Raw genomic sequence first — 15,332 nt, 5'->3', positions numbered from 1 at the left:
GGGAGGAAATGAGTCTGGTTGAACCTTTAGCTTCAAAATACGCAAAAGGAAAAATATTTTTGACAGAAAAAGAAATCGATATAATAAAAGTCATGACAATTATAAACAAATTTTTTCCCCATGATACTGGTCAATTCTATACTTAGTGAAAAGGATAACAATACCCAAATGATAACATTATACATAATTTAATAAAAGACCCATCTATTGTATTTCATTCCATAAAACACCTGTTAGAAAATACAGTGAAAATTCTATGACCCAAAATTTTGATGCACTCGAAGCCCTGTAACACAAAACCAAAGGAGCACTAAAAGTATGGAGTGATCAAGAAGTAAAAAATTAATTTAAAAAAACCACACAAATCTACATAAAAAGTGCAGTTTGCATCAAAATGTGAAAAATGACAGTTTCTTAATAGAATAAAAATATAGTGATCTCTCATTTATAGGACGATTTTCTGCACTCCCGGTTAAATATGTAGGTAAATAATGCTATTTACTTAAACGCCCCCTCCTCTCTCTCACATATGCATCTTTTTTTCTTGTTTCCGTGCATGAATGTATAAGTGAGAGATCAATGTAGTTTAAGATTTCACTCTCAAATGATGCTGTATCATGGGAAAAATCAGCATAACTCATAAAATGCAAAACAAACTGTGCATATTTAATGTTCATAATGCTGTGTTGAATAAAAATATTTTTTAAATTTGAATTTGAGCAGTAGCTCAGATTCTGTATCAAAAATGCTCAATTTCAACCAGGGTTGTTTGGTTTAAACCACGTTGGTTTTAACCAACTGGTTTTTTTAAAAAAACCACTTTGGTTTTTTTCAAAAAATCAGATAAAAGTGGCCTAAATATCATTTTTTTCCCTGAAAAATATCATATTTGTTCATTATTAGCCAAAATGTTTCATTTTTACCTTATTTTATATCCTTGGGGTACATTCTGACGGTATATCTTTAAATGACATAAGATTTTATAAGTGGTTTTTTTCAAAAAGTCTCATAAAAGTGGCCAGAATATATATATATTTTTCATATGAAGTATCTTAGTCATTTAAAGTTATATATAAAAGCCAAAATTTCTCATTCTTACAACATTTTCTAACCTTTGGCTACATTCTGATGCTCTATCTTTAGCAAATTCATGAATAAGGATTGCATCACACATCTAAATGTAGTGGTGTATTATCTCACAGGGTTTCTTTTTCCGTTCACAAAGAAGCAGCTACAGTAGTGACACCATCATGCTAGGGGCAAGTGGTCCTATAATCCAATAAAGACACCAGCTGTCCTTGAAGGACAAAGACTAGTGTACTAGTTGTTACATTACCTCACATACATTTTCATTCCCATAAGAAGTAGCACATCTCCTACTGTATATCTCCCAGTCTTAATATATTCAATAGTTGTTTTTTTTATAATTTCACACACACACTGTTAAGCCCAGTTAATCAAGGTTCTACTGTATAGTAGTAACAGATTTATAAAAAATAATCAGCTATATACAGGGTGATTATAATTTAAGTTTTGATTCCAAAACTATACAATAAGTACTGATCGAAATGACCTGAAAATTTGCATGGATACTCCTGAAGCAATGGACGTTTCTTTCGCAAAAGAAAAAAGTGCAAAATGTGCAAGTAGACGATGCTGTACTTGGCCAGGAGTATAATCTATTTTGTGCAACCACATCATTTCGGCACTTCCACAGCATCAGTGTGTGGATAGAACTTCTATCAAGATGCACATTGCAATACCAGCAAAGCAGCTGCTGAAGACCCATTTTGACAGGATGCACCTTAACCCTTGCAACTTCTGGCTGTGGGGGTACCTCAAAATGTTATAAACAGTGGTCAGATTGTAAACTTTGGTGAATTGTAATCTCCAGCACATTCCCTATATGTTAGAAGTTCCTCATTCCTCAGGAATATGAACGGGGGAAAGGGGACGCGTTTGGTTTAATAAAGCTGAATTGCAAGCACATCCACATTATGACCATGGCATACTCCAATTCTGCTGTTGAACAAGAATATTTGTGCTTTCAGCCTCATAGCCAGAACACGCGGTTGACAACATATTTAAAATTTTTTGAGTAAGTTGTAGTTATTTGTTCAATTACTTAATTTTTTTTGTGATGTTTCCGTGAATTATGGACTCGTGCAATGCTATAATTAAGTTATAATTTTCCCATGACTGGCTATCGTTTCCATTCTGCAAGCAAATTTCCCACGTGTTGGATGATGTCATTAATTTTACATTTTAAAGTATTTTTTCCCCTTTATCAAATAAAATTGAATTTTTTCAGGAATATTCATGTCAATTTTCAAGTCATTCTGACAATCGCTCTTTTTTTACAGTATTTTGAAATCAGAACCTTAGTTATAATCACCCTGTATATCGTAAATCATCGTTAATTAATCTGCATTATTTATGCTTCATTAAATGCATTATATTCACCTAATTTATATTACTTTTTGCAAAATAGCTTTGTAATTAAGTATACTGAAAGTAACTGGAGAAAAACCTTTATACATTATATGATTAATAATAACATTAAAAGAATTTTCAAACACACAGTAATCCATTGAGTTAAGCAAAAAATAATTAAATGGCAAAATGGTTTTTGTTAAAATGTAATAAATATTTATTGATTAATTAGCATGGGAATAGTGTTAATTGCATTAATAAACATTTTATTTTAGTTAATTATTACAAGTTTGAATGATTTTTCAGAAATTTCATTGTTTTTAATGTTAATACTATTTAAAACAAAAAAAACGGTTTAAACCAAAAAAACCTGGTTTAAACCAAAAAAACCGGTTTTTTTACCAACCCTGATTTCAACCCAATCTGCTAACATAGATTATGGGAGGGTCTCAATACTAACCTACCTATGACATGACCAAGACATTTCTGGAGTGACTGTATTGGAAGGCAATATTTGAATCAATTGCATTACATTGTGTTTGGCTGCAAACAAGCATGTCAAAATGAAAAACAGTTCATTTGTAGATCTAGAAAAACAAGTTTTGCAAATGTTATTGATCTTTTGTGTCATCTACAACCTACATCAAACGTGGGCATCTGGGAGTGAAATTTTAAACTTTACACAACCTATCAAAAAAAAAAACTATGTTGCAATAAACATTTTGTTTAAAATCTCAATTTACGTCAATTTGCTGATTTTTTTTCTTCTAATTTTTAAAAATGTGTCAAGGACTTTTCACCCACCCTGTATCTTAGAATACCCAAAAAATTTTATATTAATAGAAATAACGAAAATTTAATTTAGAAAAATAGCTTCTAACACATTGTAGGAAGGAAAGGGCATAGGTCCTTTTTTCATTTGACATTGACAGTGGTTATGAGAACGATAACTTACCATGCCTGCAAAGCACAGATGGGGTCGATTTCTGTCACATACACTATAGAACCCATTCCTTTCAGAGCAGAACAGCAACCTTTGCCGACCTGAAAATGAGACATCAACTTATACAACAATTTTTTTCTCTCTCCAATAAGAGAGCTATTTCATGTCGGCTACAAAATTGATTCATGTCGGGGGAAAAAAAAAAAAAAAAAAAGGGCATCAATCAAAAAATATCTTATATAGGAGAGCCGAGAATATTTTTCTTGAAGAAAACTATTGAAAAAAATATATATAAAGTGCAGTGAAACCTCTTGCTATAATAATACTCCATATAACGCTAAATCCTTCAACAAATATAATTTTTTAAGCCTTAAATGCTTAGCTTTGCATATGTGTTGGGTTCTTTAACATTTCATTACTGCAGCCAGTTTAAAGATAAAAATAAAGGATTTACTCAGATTCTATAGCGTTCATCACCATCATACCCTATGAAGTAGCCTTCAATGGCTTTGTTGTGCCTTTTTCTCTTATTCTGAAGTTTAATGTGAGTATAAAACATTAATCTTATCACATGTAAGTGTTTTAACATCATCCCATACAAGAGCAACATATCTTGGCCGAGAATAGATGGAAGGGATACACTCCAGCTCCCTCTTATCATTGAGATGATTTATTGATAACCATATACAACCTCTGACAATAAAGTTAGGTGAATGAAGTCAGAACAGCCGATCTGGTAACACTGGTGAAGCAAAACGCTGCACATGCGTAGCAGCAGGTGTTGACCATCTGCCGCCACTGTTGTTCAGTTGAGCGTCATTTGTGTTCCGTGAAAGACTTGTTTTACAAAGCGCTTGTTTAGTGCGTTTGTTCTTAACTAAGAACAAGAAAACGAACGAACAAAAGATCAATTTAAAGTTTTGTTTTAAGCTTGGCAAGACACCAAAAGAAACTCACGCGATGCTGGTACGTGTTTATGAAGGTCAAGCACTGTCCATGAAGTGTGTGCATAAGTGGTTCGCCCGTTTTAGAGAAGGCCAGGAAAGTGTTTTTGACAACCCCCGTAGCGGAAGACCGGCGACCTCTGTCAGTGATGAAAACATTGAGAAAATTTTGACCCGTTTCATGAAACGTCTGCGCAGGGTACGACCTCAGTACGCACGACAAGGTTCATGGTTTCTTGTTCACAACAATGCTCGCCTTCACACAGCCAATATCGTCAAACAGTTCCTGGCAAAAAAGGGGGTGGTGCAAATTGAACATCCACAATACTCGCCAGATCTCAATCCTTCAGAATTCTTCTTATTCCCACGACTCAAACTCGCTTTGAAAGGAAAGAGATTTGACAATATTCCTGACATCCAACAAAACGTGACGAGGCTTTTGAACTCCATCCCAAAAGAAGACTTCTTGGAAAGTTTCCAGGACATGTATAAGAGATCTCAGGAGTGCATAGTAATGAGAGGTGACTATTTCGAAAAACAGTAAGGTAACTTTCGTTAACATTTCATCTATGTTAATGTTACAGGACTATTCACCAAACTTTATTGTCAGAGGTTGTATGAAGAGGAATAAACTTTTTCCCTTCACTTCAGCATTATTTTTCTTTTATTTTTTGCTAGTTAAATGAGTTTTTACAAAAGTATCAAATGCACAAGGAAACTCCTCTTTTACAGACGCTACCAACAGGACAAAAAAAAACCATATGAAGGGTGAACATGAAACAGGGGTCTGTGTGACCCATATCTTTTTTCTGCCAATTTCTAAACATTTTAATATTTTAAAGCATGGTGAAATATTTCTTAGAACAGTTATATCACAAAGAATTAAAAGTGAAAAAAAAAAAAAATAAGTTAATACATTTTTATTGATAATTAAAGCATTCTGTACAAACACCCTCTTTTGATGTGCGCCAGTGTGAAGGCAACTCGAGACCGGGAGGTTTGTATTTTCTGCATTCCCAATAGAATTTCAGTGTAACATCACTTCTAGGTTTTGAATAGGATGAATGAGTGTGATCTTGATTAATTTTTTTCTCACTTGGAAATACCTGATGATTTTTCTGAAGGATTCAAAAACAAAGCTTGTCGATTTCAATATGAAAAAATTCACACAATTTCAGTCCTGTGAAAATAAGTATCTGTAAGCAATGAGTTTTCTCATAAAATACTTTGTCCCATTCACGAGGAAGGTCCCACAATATTTCATACACTTCCATCTGCAGTAGTTTCTTCGCAACCAATAAACAGGACATCAGTGAGACTCAGATATTTATGGCCATCAATTGACCTGTGTGTGTAAGCCTAGGTAAGGTTGAATTTGTGGCTTTAATGTGGTTTGCATTTAATCTTTCCGGTAGCATTTTATTTTGTATCAGCTGAGGCATAATTTCATTCTGATTCCCCCATCCATCCATCTACATTGTCGCAAAGCATTTACTTCGCAAATGTTTCGTCTAGCGCAGTTTTCATTCTCCTTTGAATTCTCATCATCAGTACTGCTGCCTTCAAAGCTTTTCTCTGGCAATCTTTGTCAACTTCTGAAAATATTTCCTCTTCGTTGAATATCATCTTGCCATTTTTACAGCAATCATAAGGCTGTGGATACTCCTACATGCCAAAACAATTCATCAGAGAAAAACATCAAAATGCTTGATGACAGCTTAGACACCTGTTGATCAACATCTGCAGATACGAAAGGTGAAAAAAAAAAGTCACGAATGGAGGATTACACTGTATTAGATGATCAGAGACTATCAGAAGAGTTTTGACAGTGCAGACTCAGTTTTGACTGTGACAATGCCAGTTATATTTTACAGTGAATGTGTTCTAAAATACATGGGAGGGTCAGTGTGACCCCCTTCCGTATTTTTAGGTATATCTGTTCACATCTCTGTTGCTAAGAAAGAAAATGAAAAAAAGCTTCGATGAAAAGAGAATAAGTACATCATATTTCATGGAAAGTCAAGAAATTTCTAAGCTTTTGGTTCATTCTTACATGAGATAGAAAGAAGGAGCAGAAAGAGTGTGCAAGGTAACGCAGACCGTCTAGTCTAAAAATAAAAGTAAACATTTGGTCCAGGACAGTCATTTCAACTTTATCTGGTGTGGAAGGCGGCAAACCGCATGCACTCAATGTATGTGTGTATGTATATATATATATATATATATATGTGTGTGTGTATATATATATATATACCATTTTTTATGTATTTTCAAAAGCCGCCCCTCCCCCTAAATGACGGGCCTGATTTGGTCATATCCCCCTTCCAGATATTGAAAAAGCTACCAGTTTCTGTGTTATATTGCTGACACTTGAACTATATTTGTCAAAAGTCTGTGTGAAGGAGTTAATTCAGTGTTTCTTGAAGTCTGTATCGGGATAATTTGGAGACATTGATTTGCATGCCTATCCATGCTTTGAAGTGGTTTTTTATAAGTGAAACATCTACTAAGCTATTCTGGAGAGCTGCTGATGAATCATGAATTGGGCAAGGGAGTGATTGAGAATTAGACAGTCTGAGTTCCTTTGACTGTGCCAGACCAGAGTCATTTACAATATATAAGTTTGTATTGAACCCACTAATGAAGCAAACCAAACATTACCGAACTGAGCATTAGAATGTACTTGAAACACAAAAATTTTGGAATCATCAGTTCAATTCACTCATTTCAAATGATTATACAGAAAGGAAAAAAAAGCATTCGAAACACTCACTTCACCATAGCCACAGACGAGAATGTGTTTACCTCCAAACATGACATCTGTGGATCTTTTCAACCTGGAACAGAAAGAAATATATATAGAGTATATATAGATTTATAGATCGTAGCATTCAAGCGTGTACTTAAAATTCTTTTTTTATCACTTTAAAGAACTGAGCCACAAAATATGCAATAGGCCAAGGGTGGACAAATCAGACGCCAGGTTGCCATGGCAACAAAAAAAAAAATTGGTATTGGCACCTAAAATTTTCTTTGTGTGGTTACTAAATTACAGGCTGAGAGCAGCACAAAATGTTTGGAATTTACAGCAGCATATCTGCCAACATGAATGAAAGTCACTATGTCCTAAATAAGTCAAAAGAAGCATTATTTTAGACTGTTTTCTTTAAGTAAAAATTTTTTTTGGTGCCTAAAAAATTCTAGCACCTAGTTTTTTTTGTGATTTGTCCAGCCCTGCAATAGGCATGTATTACGAGTGACAGACGATAAAAAAAAAAAATACCAGCAAGTATCGTCGTAACAAAAATAAAATATTTATTATTTAGAGCTGGCAATAAAATACAATGTCATCAATATACAGGGTATCCAAGAACTCTACGGGCAAAATGAGAGACGTGGTAGTACATGTTGCAATGACTTCTCCGTCTGGGCTTTATGAATGTTACATTTTCAGGACAATTTTTGAAATGGGATTTCGGATCAGAAACCACTTTTTTTTATTAGTTCATATTAACATTAATTTTTAAGCCCCTAATGCCAAAAAAAGTCTTGAATTAACCGTGTAATATTGTTAGAGAGTAAACGCAGGACTTGAAAAATCAAGAAAAATCTTGCCGTAAACCAAATAGTTTAGGAGCAAAGCACATTTCTTTTGCCCGAGATAGTAATCACACCCAGGAAACTTTAGGTACCAATATCAATTGTATCAACCTGTACCTTGGGATTTGTCACTCCCTGGGAAAAGGTACAATATTTTCTCCTTTATCACTGCCTGTGACTGAGATGAAAAAGCTTGTCTCTCCTCATGATGTGGGCAACTTCAGAAGAAGCTTAATGCACACGTTACTCAAACAAGTAGGTTGTATATCTGCTGCAAGGGAAAAGTTTTTTTTACCCATCTCATTTTGGCGGTAATAATTATTTTGGGACACCCTGTAGAAATGTATCAAACTTTTATGTTGTTCATTTTGACTGATCTTGCCGGTATTTTTCATTATGTGCACTCTTTATAATGCATCATATACATATGCACCAAAGAAACATTTCATTAGTACCACTCCTTCCTCCTAAAAACAATGATCGTAACTGGAAATATGAGTTTCGGCTGCTGTGTTGATCTATCATCAGTAAAGTTGTTTTCCATAAATATGATTTTCAGTAGACCATGGGTAATGCCAAGTGTTTTCTTCTTCTAGCCAGATCAACACATCGTCTATAGCAGAAAGCCTTTGCCCAAAGCTTGTGACGTCACTGAAGTTGTCAATTTCACCTATAATCATTGGATATACTGCAAAAGGACGACAACTTCAGTGACGTCAAAGCTTCACATGGAGGCTTTCTGCTATAGAAGGTGTTGGGCCAGACTCATAGTAATGCTGTAATAAGCATCACAAGAATTAATGTGAAATAAAAAACATCCTACATGAAGCTCTAGCAGGTCACACACATATTGTAAATACTTTCGATGAGGCTACTAAAAAGCCATCCTGCAATGGATTAGTGAAACAAATTTTGTTTGCTCAACCATGGAGAGTTTGCGAGAAAAAATCTCTTCCTGTGCTGGACCATTTTTGATACCCCAACCACGGTTTTTTTTCTGGGTCAACTAAACTTTTTTGCATTTCAACTTTGATTCACCTTCCCTCTTCAGAGGCACACATGATAGCTGAAGAGCCATCTGACCATGGGTAAAACAGATGACAAAACCCACTGATGAAGAACATAGTTATTGCCAGTGGAACATTCTATTTTGAAAACATGCCTGGTAAGGTTATTCATGTACAGTCTACAAATAGGGTATAAACCTTCTGTAGCTTAGTAATGCCAGAAAGGGAAAAAGCCACAATGCCTTTTCCCTCAGTAGTAAGACACAAACTTTAACTTAATATTTACAGTTGCCACAGTGTCCAATACCCTCACATTCACAACAGTGGTGGCTACAGGAGTTTATTGCAGTACACTGTGCAGCTAAGCATTTTAGGAATAGGCCTGTATCACGCACACAGACCAGCATTTCAGATAGGTGGTGGTACTAATGTAATGGCTCTTTGGTGTGAGTATGTGTGTACACAATCTGAAATAATGAGTATAAAGACACCTCCTGCCCATACAATTGAAATAAATAATGGGTAGGCTGGTACGCTCACCCTTTACTGCAATAACAGCTGCTACTCTTGGGAAAGGTATGCACTCAATTTTCAATATCTTTGGATTAGGATGGTATGCCATTCTAGCAAAAGAGCTGAAACTAGTTGTGGCTCAGATTTTGGTCATGATGACTAGAGTTAAGGTCAATGCTCTAAGCATGCCGATCCAACTCCTGAACACTCATTTCAAGCAACCAGCTGCATATGGCATGAGCAGTAATAGGTTGGTGCATAATCATGTTGAAACAGATTCTTACAAAACTGGTGGCACAGTATTGAGCCACAGACTGTCAAATACGATATTATGGCTAAATGTGTCATGCACAAGAGCTACAGAGGATAGGCAATACTATGAAAAACCACCACATATAGCCACCGATCATATACGTTAAACTTCAGAGGTGTTCAGATTCTCATGACGTTCAGATAATATAAATGTTATGGTCAATGTCAGAAGTCTAGACACTTCTCAAAGTGGCCAGTTTCTAAAGCCTGGGTCATGGGCAGCTTGACAGAGTGACCAGACTTAAGACTTTGACCATAAACACATACTACAAAAAAAAATTCCAAGCGTATTGAAGCTTATCATTTTTATCATCACTGTCACAATGAATGACACTGGAAATTATAATTGTTCAATCAAAATTCATGATGCAATAGGGGGATAACAGGGAACCAAAGAAATCTGCGACAACATCATACCAGCTTGAGGTAATTTGCAACCACTCCTCTAATAAAAGAGCAAGGTTACCAGAATAATGGCGAGATATCCAGTACCCAAATGTTACAGAAAAGAAATTCAATGAGAAGATGGCAAAAGAAACGAAATAATTCCGCTTCTGAAAGAAACCACAGTGATCCGAAAATTAGTACATCAGTTTGAAAACAGATGAAGAAAAAAGCAAACGCTGAATGAAATTTGTGTTTGAAGAAAAAATTCAAGTTAAAAACTTAGGGAATACACCCTGAAATAAAAATATGTATCATGCAATAATTTTCAAGAGCAGCTTCATCACTGAATTATATTCAAGTGCAGCTCATGAGTTCAAAGTAATAGACAAATTTGTTTCTCAAGCATAAGAACATTGTGTACATTCTGATCATATGACGCACACACACATAGATATCTCCATATGAAAACCACATTTACTTAAATCTTACACAGAAGGTAAACACTCCTGAAACACAAAATGACAACTCTTTATCAATAGACCCAGAGGAGATGAAAAGTTTGAGCCTTATTCATACTATCACCATCACCAAACAGTGAGAAAAAAAGAAAAAATCATTGGATATCTCCTATCCAGTAAGATTACTACTACTCTGAAACAAAAAAAAAAGAAACACACTTAACTTTTTTACAAACTTGAACATAAACTCAATTGTTTATGAAAGGGGGGAATGTTACAAAAAATGGTGTTGCTTGGGTCATAACACTGTTTCGTAAGAATACAAGATTCATAAATTGGAGGATCGAAAACCAAGAAACAACTGTATTAGGATTATATGTCTCTGCCCTACTTAACCCTTTATTTGGCAATGCTGCTCTCAAAAAAGTGCAACATGGTATTCTTATATTTTCAAGTAAAGTCATTGCGTAGTTTGAGCATATTTTTGTATTGATGCTTCTAAGAAACTCCTTAACATTCGATTTTTACTTGTGAGCTGTCCATGAAGTCTCTATGATCACCAGCAGAATGGCTGTACATGTTCCTAATTTTTTCACAAGCCAAGCAAAGGACGGTTTTTGACCCATGCATTTCAGAGAAAAGTATTACATGTAGAAGAGACATATAGCTTGCTTCAACAATGATAGGCAAGTAAATTGCCAACCAATAAATGACATTTTTATATAATTCAAATCTATGTAAATCATATAAATACAGTGTGTTTCCTGGCGTGCAACATCCCATACTTTTTCTAAATATTGACAATAAGGTTTTTTGTCATAGAGTAGCATTCAGGGAACCTCATTTGCTTAATATAACCCCTCAAAATTTTTTTCCCTTGGATATTTCAAATGCTTGCCAATTAAAGGGTTAAAGAATATGATAGGGATATAATAATGGCATTGCCTTAACTACATACAGTCATGAAAGTTGATAGAAATACTCAAACGTTGGGAAATTATTCATACAAAAAAAAATGAACATGAAATGCCTATATAAGGACACTCAAGGGATGAGAAAAAAAATGTATCGTTATAGGTGGAATACACATAGGTTGATTTCTTAATAGTGGCAACTATTTTCTAGGTATATAGTATACATACAAGGTTCTAAGTTTTACAGGCCTTTGATGTAGCCACCAGTGTTGTGTAAAACGTGTTTCAAGCAAATGCAGAAGCCTTTGAATACCACTGGCACAGCCTAATTGCTGGATGAGAAAATTGGGATCCATTGCCTAAAGGATGTCTTCAACTGTTTGGAAGCAAATCCTACGTAATGGTTCCTTCATCTTAGAGATTAGGTCAAAGTTGCATGGACCTTAATCCGAAGAATAGGGGGATTTTTAAAGCGCTTCCCAGCCTCAGTGAATGAACAAAGCAGACACAGCTTCTTCTGTCTGCACTTTTGCATTGTCGTACAGAATGACGGATGGTTATGACAGATTCGAAAACTGAAAAAGGAAGACAATTGTGCAACGCACCCTCAGTAATGTCACATTTATGCAACAGATGGTGCCACTCTGACCATTCTGAATAATAAAAAACTGGCTATAACAATAATTTTTCTCAACTGAAACAACCACTAAAAAAAAAAATTCTGGGAATTTCTATGACTATTGGTCAACGAGTGGAAAAAAAACAAAAACACTCTTATATCAAGGAAGAGATAGTTTCAAAAGGGGAAAAATTTCCCCAGAAAAAGATAACTCGGTAAGTCTGAAAAAAAAGGACAAAAGAGTGAATTTTCCGAAACGTAGGAGGAACTTGAAATGACATCGAAATGGAGGACGTCTGGTAACTCTACACTAAATACATAGATAATTCACATCCAAATTTTACACATATTAACTCAACTTTCAGAAGCTAAAATAATAATAATAATAGTAAAAACACAGCTGCTTCATTCAATATACACACATGAAGAGTTTAAGCACAAGAACACTTACGCATCCAGTATGCTTTCCCTGCAACTGTACAGATTGTCAAATTTTGTCTGTGGGGTAAATTCAGGTTAAAAGAGTTAATTACAGAACTCACAGAATTAATAACACACACAAACACAATTTCAGAATCATTATCAGCTGAAATTCAAAGCGACGATAAGAAAAACTACTCAAACACATAAATAAATGTAGAAGAGATGAAAGCAGCAAAAATAAATAAATTACGTACAAATAATGATGAATTATTACCACATAAGGAAACTGAACTTTTCAAAATCTAAATTTGAACTTACTTTTGTTACAGAATCATTTACGTTCATAGCCGGGACAGTTAATTTCCCAGTCTTGGACAGCTGATAAAGTCTGTGAACACCCGTAACGCTCTCTTCAACGATTCCTTTTATCCCTTTGAACATGGCTGGATATTTTCTCAACATTAAGTGAGTTGCATCCCCGCCGTCATCAAGAATCTGTAATCAATCCATTATTCTGCAAATTTTTCTAATGTAAAAATGATCGGGTTATATACAGACTATAATAAAGCAGAAACCAACAATAAAAGAAAATATCGCTCATCGTATAAGCTGTAACTAATCATCTACAGCAAGGGTTCTTAACTTTTTTTTCAAGGAACCTCAAATAGACAGAATGATCAACTCTGAGTGAAGGGTCTGTTTGGTCATGGTCCAATGAATATATTTAAACTGTTCGGCAGAATAATGGTCTGTTATATTTTTGCAAAATCATTTTTGACTGTTCCATTTCACTTGTTAGGCGTTACTCAAGTCAGTTACTCAGCAGAAACCAATATATGTTGTTGATATGCCATTTTAAGAAGCTGCAATTGTTAAGTTCTATAACTGGAACAACATCTATGTGATCATTGCAACTCAGTTACCTTCCCAGATGAAATAACGTTCTATGTTACTTTCAGGTGAAAAAAATTTTTCCTTTTTTTTTAGCAATAACTTTCATCACGTCACCTTCAAAGTTGGAGAAAACAACAGACCATTGTTCAGCCGAACGCTTCAATTTATAAAAGAAAACTGTAAGTAGATTTGTATGGCCCACTTCTGATGTCCCTGCAACCTGTAGGTTAAGAACCCTTGATGTATAGGTTACAATGCCATATAAAAGGGTTTTTTTTTCAAAGTTGCAAATTTTACCTCACAGGTGTATTGTGCTCATTCAAGATGTATATTTTTTTGAGTTTACCAAAAATATTTTTCAAAAATTTATACATTAATTTTCTTAATAATATAGCAAAAGGAAGATTTTACTCTTTCGGCCTACAGCATATCAAAGAAAGATCTTCTGGATATTAACACTGAGGTGAACTCCAGAAAGTTTCAATAGATTCTAAAAGCAAACACATTCCACTTGAATGCTTCACATCTGCGCTTTTTAAGAGATCTATCTGCTTCGCTCTATATATAATTTGCATGACACTCCCTTTTATTCTACTCTCCCCATAGCTCCCACCCCCAGAATATGTCAGGATAGCAAAGGTGGGAGAGCATATGGCTCCCCGACTGAGAACTCCCCTCCCCCAAATTCATGGCTGAATAAAGATTTTTGTTGGAGAAATAATGATCATTTAAATGTGTGAATTTATTTTTTTTAACTACCAAAAACAATTCGAGATATACAAGTTTGGCCCATTTCATATGCACAGTCTCACCATGTTTGCTTGCCAGCTATCTGCATGCACACACTTATCTATGCACCACCAGAAGTCATCTTCAGATTCTCCTTTCCACGCATATACAGGTACTCCTGTATGTATGGGGGAGAAAAAAAAAAAAACAGACCAATATATAAATATTCTGAACTAAAATTAATTTCAGAATGTGAATCTTGGGATTTGATTTATCTTTTCAATAAAAAACCGAATAGACATTTATTGCAGAGCCTCAACAACAGGAAATCCTTAATTGATAATACAGCATCTACAGCAGAGGTAGCCAAAATTCGACATGCGTGCCACGTAATGGTATTGGGAGTGGCACAAGAACGCTTTTCAAAAATTAAAGAAATTCTATTCAATTTTTCACTCTCGAAGATATTCTCTCCAACTTTTAAACAATCATTTTCTTATGAATTATGGTCTTGTAGTGCCTTCACATAAGAAAAGTATATATTTTTTTCTAATTAATACAAGTTAAAACCATTAGAAGGTTAAATAATTATCACTATGCGATGACATTCTATTCAATGAACTTCTGTTCGGTTTTTCAACTTTGAACATGTTGATGAACGTCTCATGTATATCAGATTTTGGATGGTCTACATGAGAGATATGCATAGTACAATAATTACATTGCATATCCATGAATTCTTGGTGTGGGGGGGGGGAGACTAAGCCCTCTTAGGAAGTTTATTGGAGAGGGGAAGCCTAAGACCTCGGGTTCCAGTGTCTATGACCCCAACACGGTGTAGGTGAGATGAACTTTTCTACAGATGCATGTATACACACAATCAGCATTGCAATAATCAAATTTAGCCTATGACTAAAATAAAAACAATTTAGAACTTAAAATAATGACAAGCTAACAATTTTACGAAAATAAGAGGACAGCCAAACAATATTTCGTGGGAACAGAGAGAATTGTGTCCTGTAAAAACGGGATGCATGTGGTCTTATATGTTAAAATTCGGAGTGGCATGCCCACAGAAAATAATCTTGATTGTGCCACAGCTTGGAAAAAAGTTGGCCACCCCTGATCTACAATTTTAATCTATGCTTAGACAACA

The 15,332-nt window shown here is 34.9% G+C and overlaps 1 protein-coding gene across 9 annotated transcripts in view; it reads right to left on the bottom strand.

The window, feature by feature from the left end:
- AhcyL1 (Adenosylhomocysteinase like 1) overlaps positions 1 to 15,332 on the bottom strand; it is a 160,882-nt gene that overhangs the window by 7,720 nt on the left and 137,830 nt on the right. For all 9 annotated transcript variants that reach the window (XM_089247696.1, XM_089247695.1, XM_089247700.1 and 6 more), the window contains exons 7-11: positions 14,260 to 14,354; positions 12,872 to 13,048; positions 12,582 to 12,628; positions 7,094 to 7,157; positions 3,389 to 3,477 (exon numbers count right to left, since the gene is read on the bottom strand). In XM_089247696.1, the coding sequence (XP_089103822.1) occupies positions 3,389 to 3,477; positions 7,094 to 7,157; positions 12,582 to 12,628; positions 12,872 to 13,048; positions 14,260 to 14,354 (472 nt within the window). The remainder of the gene's footprint in view (positions 1 to 3,388; positions 3,478 to 7,093; positions 7,158 to 12,581; positions 12,629 to 12,871; positions 13,049 to 14,259; positions 14,355 to 15,332) is intronic.

This window comes from Pholcus phalangioides, unplaced genomic scaffold, assembly GCF_987345545.1.
Source record: "Pholcus phalangioides strain wild (caught in Gottingen) unplaced genomic scaffold, Ppha-v1.0 ptg000018l_1, whole genome shotgun sequence".
Taxonomy (NCBI): Eukaryota; Metazoa; Arthropoda; class Arachnida; order Araneae; family Pholcidae; genus Pholcus; species Pholcus phalangioides.
Note: the sequence above shows the minus strand (reverse complement) of the source record. Positions and strands in the feature narration are given on the sequence as shown.